Source organism: Pempheris klunzingeri, chromosome 16, assembly GCF_042242105.1.
Source record: "Pempheris klunzingeri isolate RE-2024b chromosome 16, fPemKlu1.hap1, whole genome shotgun sequence".
Lineage (NCBI taxonomy): Eukaryota > Metazoa > Chordata > Actinopteri > Acropomatiformes > Pempheridae > Pempheris > Pempheris klunzingeri.
In genome coordinates, this window is record NC_092027.1 from 12550296 (window position 1) to 12574692 (window position 24397).

General features: G+C 42.2%; 3 protein-coding genes across 5 annotated transcripts in view; 1 reads left to right on the plus strand and 2 right to left on the minus strand.

The window, feature by feature from the left end:
* Positions 1-1311, minus strand: part of sgo1 (shugoshin 1) — a 4001-nt gene extending 2690 nt beyond the window's left edge. Inside the window, exons 1-5 of one of the 2 annotated variants that reach the window (XM_070846616.1) lie at positions 1243-1311; positions 892-1056; positions 542-750; positions 357-409; positions 201-265 (exon numbers count right to left, since the gene is read on the minus strand). In XM_070846616.1, coding sequence (XP_070702717.1) covers positions 201-265; positions 357-409; positions 542-750; positions 892-1036 — 472 coding nt within the window. In that variant the 5' untranslated portion in view covers positions 1037-1056; positions 1243-1311. Of the gene's footprint in view, positions 1-200; positions 266-356; positions 410-541; positions 751-891; positions 1075-1242 lie in introns of those variants that run through there. The other variant, XM_070846617.1, reaches the window with a different exon arrangement.
* rab5aa (RAB5A, member RAS oncogene family, a) overlaps positions 1-7993 on the plus strand; it is a 26823-nt gene extending 18830 nt beyond the window's left edge. The window contains exon 7 of the transcript XR_011585520.1: positions 7983-7993. The gene's annotated coding sequence lies outside the window, so the exon portion shown is untranslated. The remainder of the gene's footprint in view (positions 1-7982) is intronic.
* LOC139215474 (zinc finger protein 385D-like) lies at positions 7173-22423 on the minus strand. 2 transcript variants are annotated; one of them, XM_070846449.1, is made up of 8 exons: positions 22319-22423; positions 18678-18793; positions 13130-13237; positions 12542-12710; positions 11232-11483; positions 10964-11145; positions 8365-8466; positions 7173-7988 (listed from the first exon to the last, which is right to left on the minus strand). In XM_070846449.1, exons 1-8 carry the CDS (start codon positions 22326-22328, stop codon positions 7746-7748), a joined length of 1182 nt encoding a protein of 393 aa, XP_070702550.1. In that variant the 5' UTR covers positions 22329-22423; the 3' UTR covers positions 7173-7745. The 2 variants fall into 2 exon arrangements, with proteins under 2 accessions (XP_070702550.1, XP_070702548.1); XM_070846447.1 differs by lacking the exons at positions 18678-18793; positions 22319-22423 and adding an exon at positions 13325-13463.
* Positions 22424-24397: the final 1974 nt, after the last annotated feature.

Here is a 24397-nt window from a genome sequence, read left to right on the forward strand (position 1 = left end):
TTTGAAAAAAAATCTGTCAATTAGATGATCTGAAAAACAGCCTGTGCTGAACTTTCTTGGATGAATGCTCATCAGCTACTAAAATTAAAGAACAACATGGGAAAAAAATACTCAGCTGACAATAAGTCAACCATAATGGCAATTGCTAATATTGACCTAAAATATCAGAGTTTACAGTGTGTGTGTGTGTGTGTGTGTACCTGCACAAACTGGTGAGGCTCTGCACATAATGGGCGCATCAAGGTTCTGACTGGTCTGCTTTCTCCTGGAAAATGAGAGGCAATAGATTCTGATCGTCATAAAACTCAGGATAAAGGTCATCATAAAGTTTTGTGTGATAAATCTTGAAAAGTTACCTTTCTGAGTCTACGTGGTCTTGGGCACCAACATGGCTGTTTGAAAGTTTAGGCTAAATCAACACACAAAGAAATTATTTGTTTTCCTTCACATTGGCAGAGAGTACCAAATCATTTACATGTTTGACAGGATTATGCTGGTAATGTGACAAACAAAGGATGGGCCACAGGTCTCGTAGATGTACCTCTGAAGCGGTGAGTGCCAGAGCTTCCTGCTCTTTGAACTTCCTCTTGAGCAGAAGCAGGTGAAGAAACAGGGCCTGTTGCTCCCTTTTCAGCTGCAGGATCACTGCATTGGACTGCCTCGCTTTTTCCTTTTCAGCTTGCAGGGCTACAGCCAGCGCCTTGTTGTTCAGCTGGACACCCTTCAGGATGGTATGAGTGGAGCTAGGCACTGGGAGAAAACACGGGAGGATGTTATTTGCTTCATGTCAACATATAATGTACAGCTGCGTCTGTCCATGTCACGATTATGGCTATTACATCCTTTATGCCTACATCCTTTGCGTAAATAAAACTGTAAGCATTTCCTTACCGCTGCTTTTGTTCATCATCCTGGGCCGTCCTCTGCTGGGAGCTGAGGCACTGGCCAGCCGTTTGTTCCTCTTCTCCTTCATCCTCTCCTTTATGTCCTCCAGACTCTGCTGGTATGACTTCTTCTGGACCCGTTCTTTCACCATGGCTCAGGACCTTTGATTAGCTTAAAGTTGTTGTTTTACGTTGCCCAACTTCTCACCAGTGTAGCATAATGCTAATGTTTGTCCTTAGCAAAACAAACGACTACGCTAACGTTCTAGCTAGGTTAGCACGCCATTTGACGTTAAGTTAACAAGCTATCATCAGTAGCTGCAGTCTGGCCTCATAATTTAAATTAAAATAAACTTACCAACGTGTGTATATCACTAAGCTATGTTGTCTGTAAATTATCGCTTCAACAAAATGCGTTAGAGACTGAAGTTAGGCAGCGAAATAATCCATTTTATCGCAGCTTGTCGACTCTTTCCCCGAGTTGACGTTCGAATTCAGAGCGCCGCCGCTGATTGGTTGAGTTTTAACTCGACGTCACTTCCGTCAAGGCAAAATGGCGGCTCGGTAGATGGCGCTAATGTCCAGCGGAAAATTGTTTCCGCGCAGATGTACCTAATTTGGTATTCATTATCCGTCTGCATGTTCCCATCCCTTGAGACTAAGCAGTAGACTACCACACAGCAAATATCTAATTATAACTCTTGGCGTTTCAATCAGCCTCTTATCACGTCTTTGCTGTCTGTCTGCTTGTCTTCAGGAAATAAACAAAGCAAAGTGGCGAACAGGCGCCACTGGGAAATGAAGGTATAGTACATTCATTTAAAAATGGAAATTAGATTAATACCCATCAAGGGTCAGGCTCATTCAGCCCCTCCAAAATGACTAATTGAGCATTTCTAATTGACTGCTGGAGATAAGAGCTTGAGTTGTGTGTGCTGCATGAGGATAGAGCTGATAATTATGTTAATCTAAAGGCCCACTAACAGGCAATATTTGAGTTGTATTCCTTGAGGTTTTTCTGAAGCTCTCTCTCGTTGCGCTTTCAAAATCAGACAACACAGTCGCTCAGAAAGTCAATTATTAGATGAATGCACATTTTAATTTGAGTTAGTACCTTAAGTCTTGCAATGCTCTGGGCTTTTTTTTTTGTCTGTTTCTTATTTGTTTGTTTTTCATGTCTTTCTTTCTTTGTTTATTTTTTACATATATGCACATTTGCCATCATGCATACACACAACTTTCTTAAAGCCACCATGCTTTCATGCCATAATTAACCCTTCCTACCCTTCTCAGGTTTTGCTCAATAAATGTTCTGTGAATATTGGATTACACTGAATACCTCGACATGATCTCATTTACTTTCCCAGCTCGAAGTCAAACAGGCATGTCTTACTTGGCAGGCTGTAGGGAAGAAACTTGCACCCTTCCTACATGGCACTGCCGCTAATGCAACATCCATTTGTGCCTTCTGCCAGTGAGGATCCAAGAAAATGTCCGTGACAGCCAACTAAGTGTCATATTGAGGCTGCAGGAGGGGGTTCGGTAAAGCTTGGGTGTTGCCAGCGTCACCCACTGAAAACAAATGACCTCAGGAGGGTGCCTCAACTGTGAAACAGGCCTCCAGTTTCGGGCAAGACCATTGAGTAAAGCAAGCAGACGGGTCTTGATTTGGCTGACTTTTCTCACAAATATTTGACATGTTCTCAGTGGGATTATTTCCACATTGCGTATGAAAGGATATGCAGCAGTTAAGCTTTATTACAAACAAAATAAATATACGGTTTTATTACAGTTGGAAATCCCACCTAATCAGCAGCTAACATCATAGTTGTTTTTTTTTTTTTGTAAAAGTGTGTTCTTTTAGTATGGGTTAGGGGCCTGAGTAAGTGTAGCGAGTAAGCCATACAGGCCAGTAATGACTCACTGTTTTAATAATAAGATCACTTCTGTTTACCTAAAAGGTGTATTATTCTTGCTAAAAGCAAGTAAATGTTACAGCTGTTGCTTCACAGCAGGGAAACAGTGAGTTGTGCGTTTGTGTGTATGAGTGTTTTTTGTGAGCCCGTCGGTATTAAAAATAAAATGAGAGAGACGGAGAAGGAGGGAGGAAACCATATAAGTCGGACAGATAGAAAGCCAGAGGGACACCACAGGTTTTAGCTCTGCTTGCTTAATGGACAAATCCATCACACAGTTATTTCATGCCACCCCTGACTATCCTCTTGTCAGACGCCTAGAGTGAAACTTATTACCACAGCTACGGGAAAAGGACAGAACAGGAGGGACTGATTAAAATAAAAACCAAGTGAGACATTAGAGCACATGTAGATACAAAGAACCTGTGACTACGAATTTCAGCACACATCGCCTTTTTAGTGCAACAGTAGCTAGCGAAAGTCTGCTTATCTACTGATGTGATGCACCGATGTCATTATTAAGAGATTAAAAAACTCATCTCTGTCCAGTCAGATCCCCAGCTCACCCATCGCTGTCCAGACAGGCTGACTGGCCAATGTAAAGATCATCTGCTTTCCTACCAGATGAAAAGTATTAGCTCTAATCTGTGCACTCGCCTCAGCTGGGGCCAAGAATACACAGCCCTACTTTTTAATATGGAAAATGTGTGTATGGTGCCATAATCACAATTTATGGTAATGAAATCATAACACAGGTTGTGTAATCAACCCTTAAAGCAACTTTTAAGACAGGAACAGCTCAGTAAATGACATTATGACTTGTTTTAGAGATCTTGCATCGATAGGAAAGTGTAGAACAGATTACCTACATCTTTATCATGTTTTTGTGGTTTAGTTGAACTGATTTGACATTCATAAGATTGAGGACGTGAAAGCATACACATCTATGAAAATGTCAAGGATAACACAGTGAGGTGACTTGTTTCTATTATGACTCTTGATGTAAAGATATTCCAGGAGACTAACATTATACTACCAATGAACCAACACGATCAACAACAATAAAGTCACTCTGAATCACACCTAAAGACAAAAAATACGTAAAATACATTATACATAAATAAATACAAAATTATTGTCTGTAGGGCTTAATTGAAACTGCTTTTTAAAATTGTGGTGCTTACTCATGATTTTGTAATGCAAAGGTAACCAATTTTCTGGGACCACAGTTAGCCATGTTTGTTTTAACCCCAGCAAGCACAACTAGCTGTTGTCTGGCTGACAATCATCGAGGGCATTTGAGTCCAAAGGATGCCTCAAATGCCCCCTCAAACTCACATTATAAGACAATTAATCATCTATCCTAAATAAGAAATTGACAATATTTAGAGGGGGTAAATGGTCCACTGGTGCAATGATTACCACGATTGGGAAAATCCACAATGTATGCCAATAATGCAGAGGAACTCTAACATGACAATCTCTCCCTCCAAGGAAGACCAATGTATGACTGCATCGCCATCAAACAAACCAGAGGAGCCATTCTTTGCCTTCACTTCTCCTTTGAAACCAGACAACAGCGGTACTGAGCCCCAGACACACAATCAACTCTCCGTGGGGTGCAGCTTGGTCATTATGCCTTACAGCCTGCTCTTTACGACCCCGCTGGGCCATTTACTTCACAGCCAACATCCTTTCCGTTTACTGATCTGTTGCTCCATGCCATACCCCTGCTCCATGCCATACCGCTGCCCTGCCTGCCTTCCGCGGTACCGGAAAGCCACACATGCTGAACAAATCCTGCAGGAGTAACAATTGCTGCTCAGGTGGGAACTGGAACTGACGACTGTGTTGAAACTTTCAACTTTTGCTCGCTGGACAATCATGGACGTGTGTTGACCCACACAGATTGTGCTTGTACCACAGCTCCCCTCTGCCCACTCACCTTTTGTCTAAACATCAGAGCCAGAGAAACACAGCTCCCAAGGGCAGCTTTGATGTACAAGATACAGGGATTGATGTTCACCACATGGTCAAATTCAGTGAGATCTCTGGACGGGCCTGTCAGAATATGGAAAACACTAACAAACAAAAAATGTTTTTTTTAACTCAATAGATTATTTTTCAATCAGATCCCTTTAAACAAAAGCCATATTGATGCAGACTGCAGCTGGCTTGCCACACAAAATAACTCTTTGACCTGTGAAATAAATGAGATTTAGTTGAGAAGAGTAATACCACTGTCAAAGCAGGAGTCAGCACTTGCTTAGCTTGCTTGAAACAGCAAATGGATTAAGCAAATGAGGTGTAACATGTTAATTAGTGGGTTTTAAAGGTCCCATATTATGCAAAATCAATTTCATCAAAAATATGTGTTGCCAGTGTGTCTAGAAACCCTCAAACTGTGAGAAAAACGGTCCTCTCCCCTTTTCTCTTGCTCCATCTTTCATTAAATGTGTGTGAAAATGCTCTGTTGAGACTTGGCTCCCCTTATGATGTCACAAGGTAGATATAGCAAGATATAGGAAAAAGGAATATTTCCCAAAATGTTGAACTGTTTTTTAAATCAATTCTCTCGCCTTTTCTTCTGTCTTAGAAGAAGTAATTATATATTGGAAATATATATAGCAGTTGACCATATGATATAGTTTATAGCTTCAAGATTTTCCTCAGCATTATCTTTATTTGACTTTATTCATACAGCACCTATTTTAATGCAGGCATTCAAAAGTACTGTTAAAAGAAAGTTTTGGATTGAATACAGATAGCAGTTGTATTTTATGTTTTATTTTCCAGTTAAATTTCATAAAATCATTTTCGTCAAATTGTTTTCCATCCCACGTTTCGGTCATAGTTTTGTAGCACTTATCTATGACCACCTTTGTTTTATGATTTAAAGTCAAAATGCTGCATCCTGACGCCAAGAGCTTATTATAGTTTTTTTTTCTATTTGAACAGCAAGCAACGCTGCATGTTCACATGGCATGCACAGTTCTGCCTTGTACCTTTGTACTCCCTCCAGGTACCAGAGAATGAAAAATTCTCTAGATGCCAGGAAACACTTTTGTGTTGCTGACATGTGTTTATGTGTGCACGTGCGCATGGCTGCCATGAATTTGACAGAGGAGTGAGAGACAGAAAGGCGGTGGAGAGAGCAGCCGTGAACGTATTGTGAGATAACGAAAGAAAGATGACAAAATGTGAGGCAGAAAAGGTAGTGAAGGCTGCCGAGGGAATGAGCCAGGGAGTTAAGGGGCCAGAGGATGTCTGGATTCCAACAGCCTGTGGAGAATTGAGTATCCCGCACACAGATGTTAACAATCATCACCCCCAGACAATTAATAATAATAATAATGATGACTGCTGTGACAAGTGGGAGAATCGGGAGGCAGTGATTGATTGGATGATAATTCTCTGAATTGGCCTATAGTATTATTTACTTTGGAGCGGCTGTAGGAGGCAGACAGCAAAAAATATATAACTAATTAATCCAGCTTGGTGACAGTTGGCTGATGAAAGACCAAAACAAGGAGATAGTTGGAAGGGTCATAGAAAGTTGAAAAGCAGCAATCACACAGGGCCTGACCTGATAGTGGGTCGGCTTTCTGAGAGATGTCAAAATATCCATCTTTCAGATAACATCAGCGTGCAGTCACACATATTTAGTCAGAATTAGTAGTAGCAGTTTGCGGTTGTTTCACTTTCTTCACATAAGTGAAATAACATGAGAAATAAAGAGAAACATTTCTGCTGGAGCATCTACAGTAAAACAATAAACCTAGTAAAGCAGCAGTACACACTCTGTCTATACTTTTAGAATAAAATTACCTTCCTGTAAGCCTACCAAAATGAGCTTCACATTGCTTGAGGCTGCAGTGTAGTAAACCTCATCAGCAAGACAGACAGTAAAGTCGGACAGAACATTCCTGCTCTGATTTATCTCAGCGAATGAAGCTGGAGGGGGCGTTGAGAAGGGGGGGCAAAGGGTTATCTGTACTTTTAAGTAATGAATGGTTGAGAGGACGAATAAAGGTTACGGATGTCTGTGCTGTTTTTTTTCGGGAAATAACTGAGCACAGACCAAGGATTGTTTTTGCGTGCTGCTAAGTAGCGAAGGAGGATAAAATGGGCTTAGGTCAGGGTCTGAATGCAGAGAGTTATGGGTTTGGGAGGAGGTGATGCCTGACTGTGCTTCTATATTTCTGGCAGTGTCTGGGTGAACACGTACACAAGGAGCTGAAAAGACTGACATAGATGTTTTCCACAGCATATGCATCTTATTTAATACGTCTGGCAGGACAGAGATGCATCTGATAAATGTCATATTACACTGAATGGATATTGCACTTGTTTATTGATTAAAATACACATTTTGGAGCAGTGAATTGACGTTAGGAGTCATTTTCACCAATGACCCTGTGAAGATGTGCTCATACCCAGAAAGGTGTCAAGAATTTTCTGGAATCAAATACGAGTGCCCACAGCTATTGTTTATTGGAAAATAATAAACATTGTCAGTAAAGCGTGCTCTGATTGGCATTCACACTTATATGCATATCTTCACACACAGTCATAGTCATCATTGAAGTGATTCTTCCTTATACCGATACTGAATGAGACCATATTAAGAGGGACTCCCTTGGTTGTTTTGTGTCTGAATCATTTTTATAAAACATAAAACTCTTACTTCTGTGATGACTACATCTGTGCATGCACTCACACACGTTCACACACACACACGCTCACATCAGAAAACTCATTCATTTGCTCTCCTGTACTTCTCCCTATCCCAACCTGTACCATGCTGTGGCCCCAGCAAATAATATTCAGTCCATGACACCCATTGTTACATGGGGTACATTAAGGTCTGTCTTATATCACATCTCGTCCAGGTGTCAGGTCTGCTTTTAGCTGTAGTTCAGAGCTGATTGAGACACCGACGGGGTCAGTAGGGGGAAAATAGCACCGGCGTGTGTGTTGAACAGATGGGTCCAGGGGCCGGATGCAGCAGCGCCTGGGGAAGGGGCTGAGTCTGAAACAGGGTGGGGCTTGAGCTTGAGGCAGGGCGGAGTGGGAAAGTGGGCAGCGTTGCCATGGCAGCAGCAGCGGCGACAGAGAGTTGGCGCTGCAGGAGACACGAGGCCAGGGGTTTGGTCAGGTCTTGGTTCTTACGCAGAGCCAGACGAATCTGAGGAGGAACCAAACAAACAAACTGCAATCAAGAGTTTTTATCTCTCAAAAGGAAACTGGACAGTTCAAGAAGGAAACCAGAGAGTGACAAGGAGATAAAGCTGTTGCAGCTATTTGGCCACTGGAAAGGTATGCTGTCCTAGTACTTCCAAACAATCTTATCTTATATCTGCTGTCCTTTCTAACGTAATCTGCCGTCTTTTCCGCCTTAGGACGTCAGAGGACTGAAACAGTTCAGACAAGATTCTACTCATTTCAGTGCCGACTTGTCTCATTGGAAGTAGAGACTGGAGCTTCCTGGAAGGCATGCAGCTCGTTTACACAAACACAATCACGAGGGACAAAGGTAAATCAAGCAACAGCAGAGTACTCACTGCCTGGAAACTCTGGTGACGCTGGGTGGGAGTGTAGGGGCTGAACTTAGGCTTGGCTGGTTTACCTGCTGCTCTATCTTTGTGTCTCCTACTGCTGATGTGCTGGAGTGGAGGAGAAAAACAGATAAACACAGAGCAAAATAAGGCAAGACAGACGTAGGCTGCAGCACAAAGGCAAAGCAGACAAAAAAAAAAATATCGGTCGCTTTTGGTTGGAAATTTGAGTCATGAATGAGGAGGACATTAAAGGAAGCCTTATCAAAGTTCCTATTTTGACAATTTTAGCAAAAATGTTGATATTTTGTTGGCTCTGACTTTGAGGTTCGAAATATTCATGAGGGGCGGGTTTGGAAATATTTTTGATTTGATTGACAAGCACAAACAGATGGCTACAGCCAGCACGGCACACAATCAGCGGTGAACTGCTAAATATTCATGAGCACCTGGCCAAAGTTAACTTTTAAAGAGTCGGTCATGAAGACCAACACTGTGCATTCACATCACGTACAGGGAATCTAACATCATATTCAAATGCTCACTGAAATAGACTAGATTTAGCAGCTCTGTGCTCATTATCTTGAGGGATCTGTGATTTTAACTCACCTGCAGCGACAGGTGTGAGATGTTCACACTGTGATTTGGAATAAAATATGCACGGTTCTGAATTGCCCTTCTGTGGTGCATGATGGATAGAGCGATGATGGCTCTGTTGACGCTTTTGACTGAGAGTGACAAATCTGTGTGACAGCTGACCTTTTTATAGCTTTGCATTCATAAGAGGAACTAACCAGCAAGGAGGGTGAAAAGCCAGTTTTTTGGCGTCACCTACCCAATGTTCACTCAACTATGGTTAGTCATTTAGTGGACATACACATGAACTGATAAGACACAAAAAAACAGTGGTGGAAAGGAACAAAGTACATTTACTTAAGCACAGTTGACGCACTATTGAGATATATTTACTTGAGTTTCAAGTAAATATTCAACTTGAGTTTGATTCCATGTTGTGCTATTTAATATTTTTAAAGCCACGGGAAATATTGAACTTTCTACTCTATTATCTGAAAGTTTACTGCTTAGATTAAAATTTACATTTAGAAACATAAATTAAGTTTCATAAAGATTCATTAGATTAAATTAGTAGTTTCCAGTCTTTTTGGCTTGTGACCTCTGACAAAAACGTGTGTCTACTTGGAGCCCCTTGTCATGTTTCAGATTTCTGTGAGTGGTTGGCAGTTCCACTAAAGACAGAATTCCCCTCTAAACTTCTCACATGGTTTCGGTTAAAAAATAATGTTCAAGGCCCAAAGAGGTAAAATTATCCAGATATTAGAGGAAAGTCTAAAAAATAAATACAAATTTGTGTAGCAGAGGTTTGTTTTTTTCTCCTTCCCTCTCCCATCAATCATCTCCCGACCCCTCAGATTTATCTTGTGGCCCTTTGGACAAGTTCGACCCATACGTTGGGAACCACTGGACTAAACTACCTACTTTAACAGTACACAAAGTTCCAGTTCCCAAGCTTGGGAACCAGCCGAATCTGAAAATTCATGTTTTATTTGCTCCGGCCACCCTCACACAGATATACACCATGAATCCACTGATATCGCTCCAATCACAGCCATTAATCTAATATGAGGCGGGATTGATACCAGGATGGCATTTTATTGAATCTGCTCACATCAGCATTAAACAAAATGGTCGGTATATTTTATCTAAAAGAAGAACAAACAACTGCATTTAAAGCCTTTGTTGATAAGACATGTGTTTGCCACTTTTAACAGGATTTGGTGGCGTCACAGGCTTCGCTGCTCTATCTGAATCCAGAGCCATTTTGGAAACTGAAAATGAACAGAAAGGTTAAGACTAAATCTTGACCAGCTGCAACGGTAAAATGCTGCTGTCAAAGCCCTCTGGCATTTTGCTGAAAATACATCTGTACTGAGTGCTTTTTCTTTTTAAAGTATTTTTAAACTGTTGCATTGGAACTTTTACTTAAAAGGATGTGAGTACACAAAGTGGAACCATCATATTATGAGCTTTAAAACACAAAATGGACTTCAACATCACCAAAACCAGAACTACAGACAAAGCCTTTTCTCCTCAGGTAGACTATTGAACATGCATGTTTCTATAGTTTATGGTAGTATACCTGAATGTAACAGTGCACTTCACACACACCTGGGATTATTGGTTCAATTCTGTTTCACACAACGCTCTACCCTGTTGTTGTAATTTAGGTTTATGCCAAACATCAACATGTTGTCTTATGCATAAGGAACAATTTGAGCCAAGTTTTGAAAAACCAAAAAATAAATGAATTGTACAAAGTTAAAGATTTGATCTCACTAATTCAGGGACGACCATGTAAAACATCCCAGTTAAAAATTCTTCTAGGGAGCCACTGTTCCAAAAGCTGCTCCAAGGCAGGATCATATTAAATTTATGTCTGACATTTGGAGGTTCCTATCCCATATCTCCACTGATGCCTAAAACCAGTCTAAACTTAACTCTGTGATGGACCGTTGTGTCTGTATTAATCGTTATAACAATAACCATTTGAGGCTTTGTTGTTCGGCTGACTTTTTCAGCAACTAACCTGTTTGAGCTGAGTCTCGGAGTTGACATGCACATCGCAGATCTCGCAATGGAAAGTTTTGTTCTGGAGTCCAGTCGACAACTCAGACGGTGCGGCCAACTTGGCCTTGACTCCCGTCCTCGGGAAGGACTTGATGGCTCCGTCGCCACTCCGTGCCTCAAGCATTGTCTTGTGCTTAGTGCCTGGGCAGATGTAAAGTCTCGTCAACAGAGTATCAAACAGTGCAAGCAGGCTGAGCTTGACGACAGCTGCGCCTACAGTTTCTCACCACTGTTGTGGGCCTGCAGCTGGGAAGCAGAGTTGACAGCCACCTTGCAGAGAGAGCAGTAAAGAAGACGCATGGCTTTCTCCTCTTCCGTTTCCTCGTCTGGAGCTGCCTCCACCTCTCCATCTCTTTGCGTCTCTTTCTCTGGTGTCCTCGGGCTGAATGACAGCGAAGGCTCAGAGGGTGCTTTCACAGTTTCAGAGGGGCCGCTGCTTGATGATGCCGCCTCTGAGGTAGGGTTTGGGGCTGAGGGCTCTGAAGAAATAGAAAGACGCCACATACATAAGACAGCATGAGGGAGATGGAGACCAAGGAAGTCAGATGAGAAGGAGGCAGGCATACATTTTTTTTCCACTTGAAAAATTCCTGAACTCTTTCTGCTTGCAAGAAGAACCACCAATTTCATGACATGCTTAGAGACTGATATAAAAACTCACCAGGTGATTATGAGCTCTGTCAACCTCACTAATTGCACTAATAATCAAAGATTTCCCCTTGGATCTGCCTCCTAGCACTTAAGTAAAGAGTTTTGTATAGAGATGATTTGGCTCCATTATCTTTTGTGCGACTGACTTGAGGAGGTTCCCCTGGAGGATTGCACACTGATTTAAGGATTCACCCTTTGCTAATAACAATGATTAGCTCTGCCTAGGCGAGTGGGTGTCTGTTTGTTGCCATTGATCGCAGTGGATGAGGCTGTTTGCTGAAGTAATCTTCCGAGAGTTCTCCTTCCATCTCATTCACTTAAATAAAACTCTAAACTGGAAATGATAACAAGTACTTTCTCTAATATTAGCGACATGTACAGTTCTTCACTCCTCTTGTTCTTTAGCTTGCAGCAAAATGTATTATTTTAATTCCTTAATGCCCAAACACATGCCAACATCAAGACTGGTGCACATAATGTATATGCATTAGTTGGAAAGCAGTTGCTGCTTTGATACACCTCCATACTTACTGTATGCTTACATATTTCCAGGCACACATGAACAACGGATGCTCGCCCAAACACACACACACTGTACCCACAGATCATACTCAAAACGTTTTCACTGTGTTTTTGATCTCAGGAGGCCACCAAAGAGGTCAGTAAATGTTGACATGAAGAAGGAGAAGAGGATAATGTTCAGCGTTTAATCTCTTCACTGTGAAACCCGAAGCAGCAGGAGGTTTATACATCAAAGAGTTAAAGTCGTGCCGGGGAAAAGAAGGTCTGAGCAGTACATTTCTAATGCTGTCATACATTTGATGTGTGTATACACACACACACACACGCACAGTAGGGAAGTATGCATGCCTGCAGAGACACACACCTCCTGATGTTATGTCAGAGCTGGAGGTTTGGGAGGAGGGTGACGAGAGGATTTGCGATGTAGTTTCCTTGGCGACCGGTTCAGAGGTCCTGATCTTTGAATCGGGGGCGTCCAGAGCTTTCAGTCTTTTCGCGTGTTTGGTGCCACTATAATGGGAAGAAGCCTGCACCTGTGTAGAAAACATCAAGCAAGGAGGTATGAAGTAACCGGACACAATTATTTAATTATGAGAACCTGACAGTGTTTTTCTTTTTTTTGTTTTTTTGTTTTCCATGTTTTTTTCTCTAGATATTGTCTCTTGTTAGAAGGAGTGGTGACATTGCATTTCAGTTCAGCACATTATATTGCTTGTTTATGAATCATTTTATAATAAGCATATTAAAAGATTTTTGCTCCACGTGGGTCAATTATCAGAGGTGTGCACATTTCACCCAATTATAATATGAGGCAGCTCTAACCCCTCAGAACCGGTAAAGCATCCAAATAACAAGGGCAGGTTTCCTAAGCTGTTCAACTGTCTGTATGGGTGTGTGTGAGAAATAAAATCACCCTGAAAGAAAACATAGTGTGTGTTTTTCCCACACCCACCTCAGAGTTGAACCTCAGACAACAGACTCCGCAGGAACTGGGCTTCCTCTTCAGAGGTGAGGTTAGCCCGAAGCCTGGGCCAATCAGAGCTTTATGGACATGATCCATCTGCATCAAAGTGGAAGCATAACGTTAAGGTCGTGACTGGTTCAGGGTCATGAAAGACAAGGCTGAGTAGGTAGTGAAAGTGATCACCTGAGGTCTAAAGGACATGCCGGCTGCAAGCTAATATGCTCCTTTCAAGAAAATGCAGATTTATAACGTCTCAGGTCAGGGGTGGAGGTTGTACGAAGGAGCTGAATGGGAGAGCCGTTTGTCTGGCACCCAGTCATGCATCAACACAAAAGTACATGCATGAAACATGCACATGTTCACACGTAATTCACTAGAGTATAGGACAATATAATGTGTAATGGCATGTCTGCAGAGGCTAACCTCGACTGACACCCTGTATGTTTGAAAGGTGGCTGTAAAAGGCAGAAGGGAGGCTGTAGTGAGCCTGGATTCCCACCAGATCAATTTATTCTAGTAGTGACATGTTTTTTTATGGCACACAGGAGGTTTCAAAATGTCAAAATGTTTACATAATCCTGACAAACCACTCTTGCAACATAATCTACTGCACCCCTGTTCATCAGTATGCTCAGTGCGCTCCAAACACCCATAATTTTGAGAGAAATATGGCTTAAATATGAAGCTTGCTGGCATTAGGTTAGAGCTTCCTGCTCTTCCATTGGTCAGAGTCACTTAATCCTCGCTCACTAATTGAACTGATGCTGTACTTCCCAAACAAAATTCAGCATAACTACACAGCAATATATGGACGACGGAGAGGTAGAGGTTAGGCAGAAAGACTTGATTTGAAAATCGACTATGAACGCTATCATTTTATTTTCCACACAAAAACAACTGCGTTAACCGTTAAGTGTGATCACCATGAATCCCACCTGCCGCTCCTCACGATGGAGCAAACAGTAAACATTTTACAGCAACCTTTCAAACCCACAGGGGTGAGTGCTTCATGCTGAACACCCAGCCTCAACCCCATGGCACAGATCCTGATGGTCTTCCCACACGGACAGTTGGAAGTGAAGGTGGGCTCTGGAAACATTCCTCGCGAGGTAAAATAATGCATTTTGCCATTTAGAGGAAACAGGGTTCTATCGGTTTTGAAATCACATATTGTGTTAATGTTGCACTGTAACATAAAAAAAACAACTAACTAATGAGAAAATTACTCATTCACCCTCTGTTTCTTAATGAATGTAAGAAAGGGGTAGTAAACCTCCACGTCTTTGCATGTGTGTGCATGTGTGCACAACCATAATACCAGTATCTGACCACACAGTGCTGTGCACCTCTGGACATTACCTACTGGAATCTTTAATGAGCACATATACTCAGTGCAATAAAACCCAACTGGCCTTTGTGGAGCAAAACAAACCTATTACCTGTGATGAAATGTAGGGAGCCATATAACCAGGCCACAACCAGGGAGGCTTTATGGAAATCTGTCTGGAGGTGACGTAAAACTTTATGTGTTACTATGGGTATAGCCAACTAGTTCTGTAAGCCATAGGAACATCTGGCACTGCACTGGAGATAATGCTTGTTTTTTCATTGCCAAAGATGAATTATTTGCTCTTCAAACATAAAGAAAGCAACAGAATCTGTCTGTAAGTGTGTGTGTGTGTGTGTGTGTGTGTGTGTGTTCTTGCTCATTTTCTTTGATCATCACTCTAGGCAGCTTCACTGGAATGCATCTTTGCAGTCATTGGTCTCTTATCTCTCTCTGTTTCCCAGCAGCTGTTTGTGTGTATACAACTTAAACAAACACAAACACAAGCAAATACAGTTCTTTCATATATTCAAAACACAAATGAGGAATCATAAAAATGAGGAACTCGTTAATTAGATATCTGTAATAACCACAACATAGAAATATACTGTGAAAAGCACATCAGCGCCAATATGGCCATATCAGCGTTAAACTTTTATGAGAATGTGAGCGTAGATTATGTTTCTCTGAATGAGACTGAACAGTTTAACATTAGTAAAAGCTTGCCTCCCTCCCTCACCATCCGACCTTCCATCACACATTCCTCACTTCCCCCTCCATCTGCTCCCCTCTGAACTCTCTGCCTCTCCTTTCCTCTCCGGCTGATCAAAGTCACCTTCCTGCCTCCCGATGGACTCACTCTCTTACCCCTCACTCCCACTCTGCGCTCAGAGGTGGACTAGCACCTGTGGCAAAGTCACTTTAACCTTCTTACTCATTGCCGCTTCTTTCTTTCTTCTGTACACACGCACACACGCACACACACACACACATACACACACACACACACTACCTGCAGAATGAAACCATCCTCTTTTCCTCAACTGCCTCAATCCATGCTGCTTATTAGTTCATTAAAAACAACAAAAGCAGTAAATTCAGTGGACGATACATTTAACAGAGACATGCCATCCACCACATATCTTGTGTATTAATCAGTGCAGTCTCTCTCACCTCCTCACACACATTGAAGGTGGTGTGTCAGACATACTGAGCTCCATAGAGTGAATGATGACTGAAACATATGGCCAAGTGAAGTAAAGCAGACTTTTACATAGAGCACAGTCAACACATGTACTGATGAATGTTCCTGGATTTGCACTGTGTACCAGTGTGACAGCTGTACGTGACCACATGACATCAAGCAGCTAAAAAGGGGGTGGGTTATGATGAATGGTTCTTGGTTTTTGGTTCTTTGTCATTTAAATTACTATTTACTCGGTAACAAAAACACTGCTTTGTTTCAGTTTATTGTTTTTTAAAAAATGCTTTGGCGAACCATGAGCCAAACTGGTCAGTCAAGTCCCAGTTTGCAGCTCTAGATCCCAGGCTCACGACAAACATACACACACACACACACACACACATACACACACACACACACACACACACGCACACACACACAAGCACAACCCTGTAACCATGACAACCCACATGTGGGCACCAAACAAACTCCTGTGCAGCTTTACAGAGGCCAACACACATCTACATTCACAAGAAAACACAGGCTCATCCACACACACGCAAAACCCACACATAAAAACACATTCCAGGAGAAAACACTGGCAGCTACGGTTCAGCTCAATGCCCACTTACTTAACACCCACAGGTTAAAATCAGAGGAGGGACCAGATTCCCTTGGCACTGCGGTGTGCTATCCAGTTTCCAGATAAAATTATTTATTCATTGTGTCTCTCTTTGGTAGTTTTATTACATACTGTGCTACCAAAAGTTTCCATTAAACAGTATTTAAAGGTCCCTAATTCTGCTGATTTTAAAGTTCATATTTGTGTTTAGAGGTCCCAAAAGAACAGGTGTACATGGTTCAATGTTCAAAAATTACGTTATTTTTCTTCTAGCAGGTATGGCTGCTGCATCTGTCTGAATGCTCCGTTTTAGAAGAGCAGAACAATCTGCTGCCTCGCTCTCACTGTTGACATCTGTGTGTTACTGGGAGCTGGTGTCAGTGAGGGGAAAACAATAGGGGACAGTGAGGTAGATTAAGGAGGTTTTCAGTCGGTGGGGACAGTCAGCCTGCTGAAGGGCTGGAGGTTTTTACATGATCAACAGATCCCCTTATACATCATGAGGGGAGCCAAATGTAAATGACATGTTCTCACACACATTTACTGACAGATGGAGCAGGAGAAAAAAAGAGAGGATGGTAGTTTCTCAGAGTTTGCCGGTCTGTAGGCACACATTTATGTTAAAAAAACAATAAAATGTGCATCTTGCATAATATGGGACCTTTACATTTCAAAAGCTACTGAGGAACGTGTTATCAAAAGTGGAGCTGAAACGATTAGCTAATTAACTGGCAAGTCATTTGTAATTGATGAATTAATTAATCAGAAACTATTTTGATTACTAATTATTTCAAATACAGAAATTCTATAGTTCCACTTTCTTCTTGTCTTTGTTCTATATGACAGTGAACAGAATATTCGGGGGTTTTGGGCTGTTTGCTACACAAGGCCCTGAAAAAGTTATGTTAGGCTCTGGGAACTCATACATATTAAAATAGAATTGTCATCCAGTGCTCCCTTTCCAACTTAAAAGCCATAAATTTCCAAAATGACACAGAACCAATAGCATGCATTGTAAAAGTCAGTGACTTTTTACTGGGCTGTCAATATTCCTCCAACTGCGGAAAGGAAGAAGTGCTGGAAATTGAATAAAATGAAAGAAAGGAGGGAGGCAGCACTTGAGTGGTGAGTGGGGATGTGACTACGCAGAAGGTGATGTTAGATACTTGAGGAGTGTTTCAACCTGTAGTAAGTTATAAGTGAGGCAGGTTTTCTGACTTAAGTAGGAAGTAAGAAGGTCATCCAGAGAAATGTGAAGCCCGTTTAAAATCAATGAGAAATTATAGTATTTTGATTTTGATTGTGGTACAAGTGGAGGAGAAAAAGGGAAGTGAGAGAGAGGAGGAGTTAAAGACTCTGAAAGCAAAGAAAAAGGTCGTAAGAGAGTGAGCAATGGGGGGGATGACAGCAGGAGACAAAGTGGAAAATACAAAAGAAAACAGCTGAAGTGAAGTGAAGAGGGCGATGGAGCAAGAGCAACACAGGAAAGTGGAGGAGATGGATGAGAAGGCTGGGGAGAGGAGGAAAGCCAGGTGAAATGGCTTTTTGACAAAGAGAGAGAGGCTACAAACACATAATGTACAGCTCACACACACAAATACAGCTCACACACAATACATTTACTACGTCGCACACTGACAGTCCAGCAAATGCAGACACACAAGCCTCTCTTTCTTTTAAACCCAAATTCATTTTGAGTTTAGGTACTGTGATGGGCTTGGTATTAGTGAAGGTGTGAGGACAAAAAAAAAAAAACCACATCATGTTTTCTTCGCTTTGTGTGTTCCAAACAAATACACCCACAAAAGGAGACACTTCCAGCATAGAGGTGTTAGAAACTGCTTTGCATTGTCAGTAAATACATCTCAGCAGTGCAGTCAAGATACATTACCTATACTACACTGACTCAGGCAGGAAAAATGTATTCATATATCATACAGCCAGGAGTATATTAAGACATAGGGCACGATTCACCTGTAAACCAGATGACAGCCCTGCCTGACACATCTACTCTCTTTGGGGACTTGGACTTAGTCAGCTTTGGTTCTCTCCACTTTCACCCCTCTCAAACACTAGGGCACAGAGCTCTAAGAAAAAGCTGCGTGAGGAATACCAAGGAATCAGCTGCACCCCCCAGCGCCCCAGGTTATGTGGATAAATGTCACAGCTCTCTGCATCCGAGGTGATATATTTGGAAAGGTGTGGGCAGCTCGCTCATGCATCTCTGTATTGAAAAATAACTCCACGCAGGCAGACTATTCCATGAAATAGACTCCTCCACTTGCAGCAGAAAGAGGCATGATGAAGTGAACAATCGGGGTTTTTGCGTTTAGAAGAAGCCAGGAGGAGTACAGTTGGTAAGAGTGCGGTTGCCATGGTAACTACGGTGACTGACGGTACTCACGTCAGTGAATCCAGGCAGCAGGTGGAAGGGGAGGAGGGGCTTCGTGTCTGGGGAGGGCTGGGTTCTGCCCAGCGTGGGACGAGCCAGCGGTGGCAGAGCGCTGTGGCACACATTACCTGGGAGGCAGCACAGCAGGCAGGAGACAGGTGGAGAGATAAACATATGGAGGGGGGATAAACATTTAGGGCAATGACTCAATAGAGATGAGGTGATTCCTTTTTATAATAAAATTGATAATATGATGAGGAGGAGGAGGAAAGCTGATATGCCAGAGAAAAGAAACAGTTGTCAATAATTAGCAAAACACATTCTGTAGCTTATTAGACAACAAATAACATTTTCAAAATGGAAAAAACAAAATGATGTTTGATCTGAATGGACCTCTGTCTTATCTGAGTTTCCTTCATCCACATGCGATGGAATAAAATGTGGCACAGACCAGGCAGAGGTGGAAGGTAAATACATTTACTCCGTACTGTACTAAAGCACAATTATGTGGTGCTTCAGTATTTCCACTGTGTCCTACTTGTGTCCTTTCTCTCCTTCACTATATTAGAAAATGTAATACATTAACAAGTAAAGGCTGCTTACACATTAATCCACTGGTAAGGCGAATAATAATCCAATAAAATAATATAGATAATAATATAATGCTCTGATAGCTGACCATTCTGCATAATCTGTCCTTTTACTTTTAAGTATGTTTTACTGTGCATTTACCTGAGTAAAGTGCACTTCGTCTTCCATCAAACTCACTGGGGCTGTAACTAATGATTATATACATAACTGATTAATACGCTAATCATGTAATTATTTTGCACATAAAATGTCACAAAATATCCCCAGTTTCCAAGGTGATGTCATCAAATGTCTCCAAACTCAAAGTCTTCTATGAAGAAGAACTAAGACAACCAGCAAATATTATATATACAAAGTAAATTGGGCATCTTCACTTAAAAAAATGACATATATCAATCTGATAAATATTCTGACGATTGATTGATTGACTTATAGTTTTCAGGTGGGAGAACTCTCCCACTCTGTGGGTATTTACATCTGTTATCCTGAATCAACATGAAGATGTTCACTTAACTTGAAAACGTCTCATACTTTAAATGCAGGATCTTCAGGCTGTGTCACGACTACTCATGGGTCAACATGTGCTCACACCCTTGGGGGAAACTGGAGGCTAATCAGAACTACTCTACACAGGTGCAGGTCTGGAGCTCCACACACACTCACACACACACACACAGGCAAGCAATCACCCATATCAAAAAACATATTATTAAATCAAAATTATACTCACACACTTACACACGCACACACTCAAATGCAGACTGCCTGGTTCAATGAGGCCATTACCAAGAGTGCTGTGTGATAAGCCTCTTGTTTGTGTTGCTGAGTCCTGATTATGGAAGCTTGTTTTCTACTTTGCATGTTCTCTGTGACTGATTACAGTTTGATTCAGGACCAGCCCACATGCGTAATCATCATAATCAAAATCACAACACACCCATCCGCTCTGACATTAGTCTGATTGCCTTAAACTAGCAGAAGTCCAGAGCGTGTATGTATGTGTGTGTGCGCGCACGTAATGTTGTGAGAGTTTGAGCTGAGTGTCTGCATTGGCAGTTGCCCAGAAACGCATTGTTGCAGTAGGGGAGCTGTGCACTTTTAGTACACCTGCGACAGGTTCAGCTCAATCTACTGCTGATCTGGTCAAAACTGCAAAGCTGAAAAGAAAAAGGCTTTTTGCTTTGTTGCTTGGCTTTGTTTTTATCTCCTCACCTCCACGTCGATGGTGAGTTACTCACTGCTGTGTGCGCACCAGTGTGCCAAAAGCACTTCTGGTGGGACCACCAGAATCCCTCATCATAAATTATACTGTATGATTGTATGTTATAAGCAGTGACAGTCACATGCACTGTTTTCATCCCTTAGTTTCCGTCATGACTGACTTTGACAGTTTGGGAGTCCTGTGGAGAGTTTTCCTCAGGGACAGAGTTTACATATGAATACAACAGCTCAGCTATACTCCCAAGAGCAGATGATGATCTTTTTAAGTTGAATTAATTTATTCATTATTGATTTATTAGTAGTGAACTTTTATGTGAACTACATTTTTTTCATGAGGCCGTGTGAGCTGTGTTCAACCTACCAGTCTCCAACACGCCTGCTGATTTGCTGTAGAAACTGTAGAATAATTAACCATAACACAGTAGCACAGAGATCATTTCACACAAATCAATCTGCTTGTTGTGTTTTGACAGTGCACAGCATCACCTGCAGCCCTCAGATGCCTGAGGGTCAACAGAGTAAAGGAGAAACCCTCAGTAAAAGCCAGCATCATGATCAGCTCAGGAAACATCTCCTGTCTCAGAGTGCAGAGCTGGTAATAATCACTCAGTGCGCTTTTTTTGTGTGTGTCTGGCTGCCTCTAATACATAATCAGTCAAAACTTTTTGTGTGTGGTTGAGGATTATGAAATGACAGCGGGAAGACAAAACACACTTGAATGAATACAATATCATGGACACCTCGAGGAACAGGGTGACTTTTGGCACCTTCTACCGCGCCTCTCCGCCCACTGTGGCGCACGGAGAGTTAGCAAATCGAAGAAATAACCTCAGTGCGCCAAATCCAAAATGGAGCAACGAGACACCGCTTCAACAAAATAAGAAAACATTGGATTTACAGAACAAAATCCAGCATGCATGGAAAAAAAACACTGTAAATTCTGCATAAATGCGCATGTGGATGGACAGATGCAGCGTCTCTTTCACTACTGGACTCTGTTTCCGCTTTTGTGCGCCATGATCTCGCCATGGTCAGTTATATTTGGCAACTCCTCTAAACTTTCAGCTTCAGTGAAGGCTTGCAGTCACGCCAGGATGCTTAAACAGATCACCACGTTTACGCTCATCCCTCAGTTGTGCCATACAGGCCGATTTCATACTTGAACCACCACAGGATAGTGCGCCTACAAGCGCGTCAACAGCAGCTGTTAAAAAGGTAAAAAACTCTGTCCTGCGGGGGGGGGGGCTGCATCCCTACAGCAACCACACCCCCTTTCAGGTTCACGTGCTTTTATAAGAAATGACTTTAAAGAATTTATGAGATACAAGAAACACGTGGAAGAGATGACACACACACGACCTGAGATGTTCTTTCAATGGCCTGAAAATACAATTACCATCATTAAATGTAATTATATAACTTGTAATAATCTAAAGAAATAATAATTTATCTCACTTTGTCCCTTTACAGTGTTTTTCCTATAGTTTAGAAGCCTGTAGGACATTTATAATAAAAGGCATTCAGCGGCTGTGTTTTTGTGAGCTACTCTCTCTTTTTAAGGAAGAACTCGCCCTGTGTATTAACCGTGACTTTCATGAGGATTAATGGAGAATTAAGCGCAATAAAAGCGGTCTCAACTAAAACAAACACGCAGACCATAACCAAGGCTTTTTAATTCTAAGAGCCGAGCTCTCTCACCGCCTTTATTCCACTGAGCAGGTGACCGACTTCACAAAGCTTACATCCATTTCAACATAGCAACAAGTGACTCCGCTGCGATATTATCTGCGACAAAAAAAAAACTCTTTTAAGATGAAAAGCATAACGCATCGTTTACTTACCAAAATACATGGCGGTACCAAGTGAAATCCAATTGTTCAGTGTGAGATAAAAGTGTCTTTCATCTCCAGGCTGAGGTGAGGCTTTGCGTCTTCTCCTCCACAGTCTGTCTCTCCTCTCTTGCTCTCTCCTGCGGCGCCGATGCTGCTCCTTCCCATCTGGATTCCCTCCTCCCAACTACCCGCCCCCTCCTCCTCCTCCTCCTCCTCTTCCTCCTCCTCATCTCTTCACGATTCGTGCGCAAGTCTGCTCCTGTATCTGCATCTCCCAGAGATCTGTTTTTAATTCAGTAAATAGACGGAAATGACCTTAATGAGTGTACAGTACCACCCTGGATTAGTGCAACCCTCAGTGCCAACATACACAGAGGGAGAAGCACATTTGGGTTTGATTCAGTGTGTAACTCATTATAACACTGCAAAACTGAAAGGAGGGCGTCGCACCTTGAACGAAGTTATTAAGCTTTTCAGGCAACATCAAAAACAATATCATAAAAAAAAAGAATGAGGGGAAATCCTTCTCTTCCAGGCCACAGTGTGACTCCTGTCTGCGGGCTTCCCTCCCAGGCTGATGGCTTTGGAAGGAGTCCCGTGTTCCTCTTATGCTTTCTGTAAATGGTTTCCCATCCTCACTTTCCTCTCGGGCCCATTTTGTCGGGTATTTTTAGATGCGTCCTGGAGTTTTCACTGCATAGAGAGGAAACTACATACGACACACTACTCACAGACCAGTTAAAAACATCACAGAGTGGCACACATTTATGCAGGCTTATGCATGTAGGCACGCACACACACACACACTCACACTGAGAAGGACTCTTGCATGTTCATGTGTGTCTCTCTGTCTTGCACACACACTTACACACATCTGCAGAGAGTTGTGTAGATGTGCAGTATCTCTTGGCAGTGACCTTGGCTCAACTTTTTTGTGCTTAAGCCCAAGCATGTTCCCCTCCCCTGTGTCAGGAAAGTGGACAACAACATGTGTTTTCCCACAATCTACAACTCCAGGGAGATTAAGCTCAGGAAGGCTATCAATTCACCAACTTAAAAATTCGAGCGCCACACACACACACACAGTCTGTGTTCACATGTACTTTAATCAATAGCGCACATAAAAAGGGGGCACATTTCTGATTAGAAGGTGTAGCACTCACTACAAGGACCTCCACGTGAAATAATGTGAAAGCCTGCTATACAAACAGTCCCACTCAGGGTTGTTCAATTGATTAAAACAGTATGTGAAGTGCAGCTATAGGAATAACACCGGTATCTCCATGCTCAGGGCATATCTCCTGGCTGAGCCATTTCATTTCTGGACTCTGCCTCCATCCACAAGCCACATGGAACAAAAGCTGAGAAGGAGAAAAATACACATATGGAAATATCGACTCATAAACCCAATTTAACGCCCCTTTTGTCACTTACCGTATTGCCAGACGTTTTGTTTTCCTCTGAGAAAGAGCAGAGCACTTTTAGGGGCTGGGTGGTATTAGTGCCTTTTTTCCCCCTCCCTTGGACGGAGCAGCTGAGTGGTTTTTCTCAGAGTCACACGTTTGGAAGATCAGGGTTTCATATATTCTAGTTATAGCCATGTGTCTTCATTCCTCAAGCATAAGAGTTGTGCCAAAGTGAGAAAACCCCACTGAAGTGGTGGTGAGAAACTTTGTTCTGATGGATAAAATGTTGGAGCAGCTGTCAGAAATTTGTGGGTCAGTGGAGTTGTGGTCAGTGCAGCTGCGTGAAACCAGGCAAAAGTCAAGTGTTGTGACTGTGGATAAAAGCTTTATTATGCTAATGCCACTGAAAAAGCTGCCATTCACTGACTAAAACCCGATCTGCCTCCTGCTCTGCAGATGTCATCACTTAAGCACAAATGTACACTCAGCACATAGCTTACCTGTCACACTGGCTATAATATGTTAATGACTGTCCTATTTCACACCGTTTCTGGCCTCATGTTTCAGCTGAAAGCAGCACTCAAATAATAGCTCACTGCATCACTGTACACCTGCAGCCGTTTAGCATCACAGACTCACATACAAACACTGCGGCTGTCATGGCAACTGAGGTATGATATAT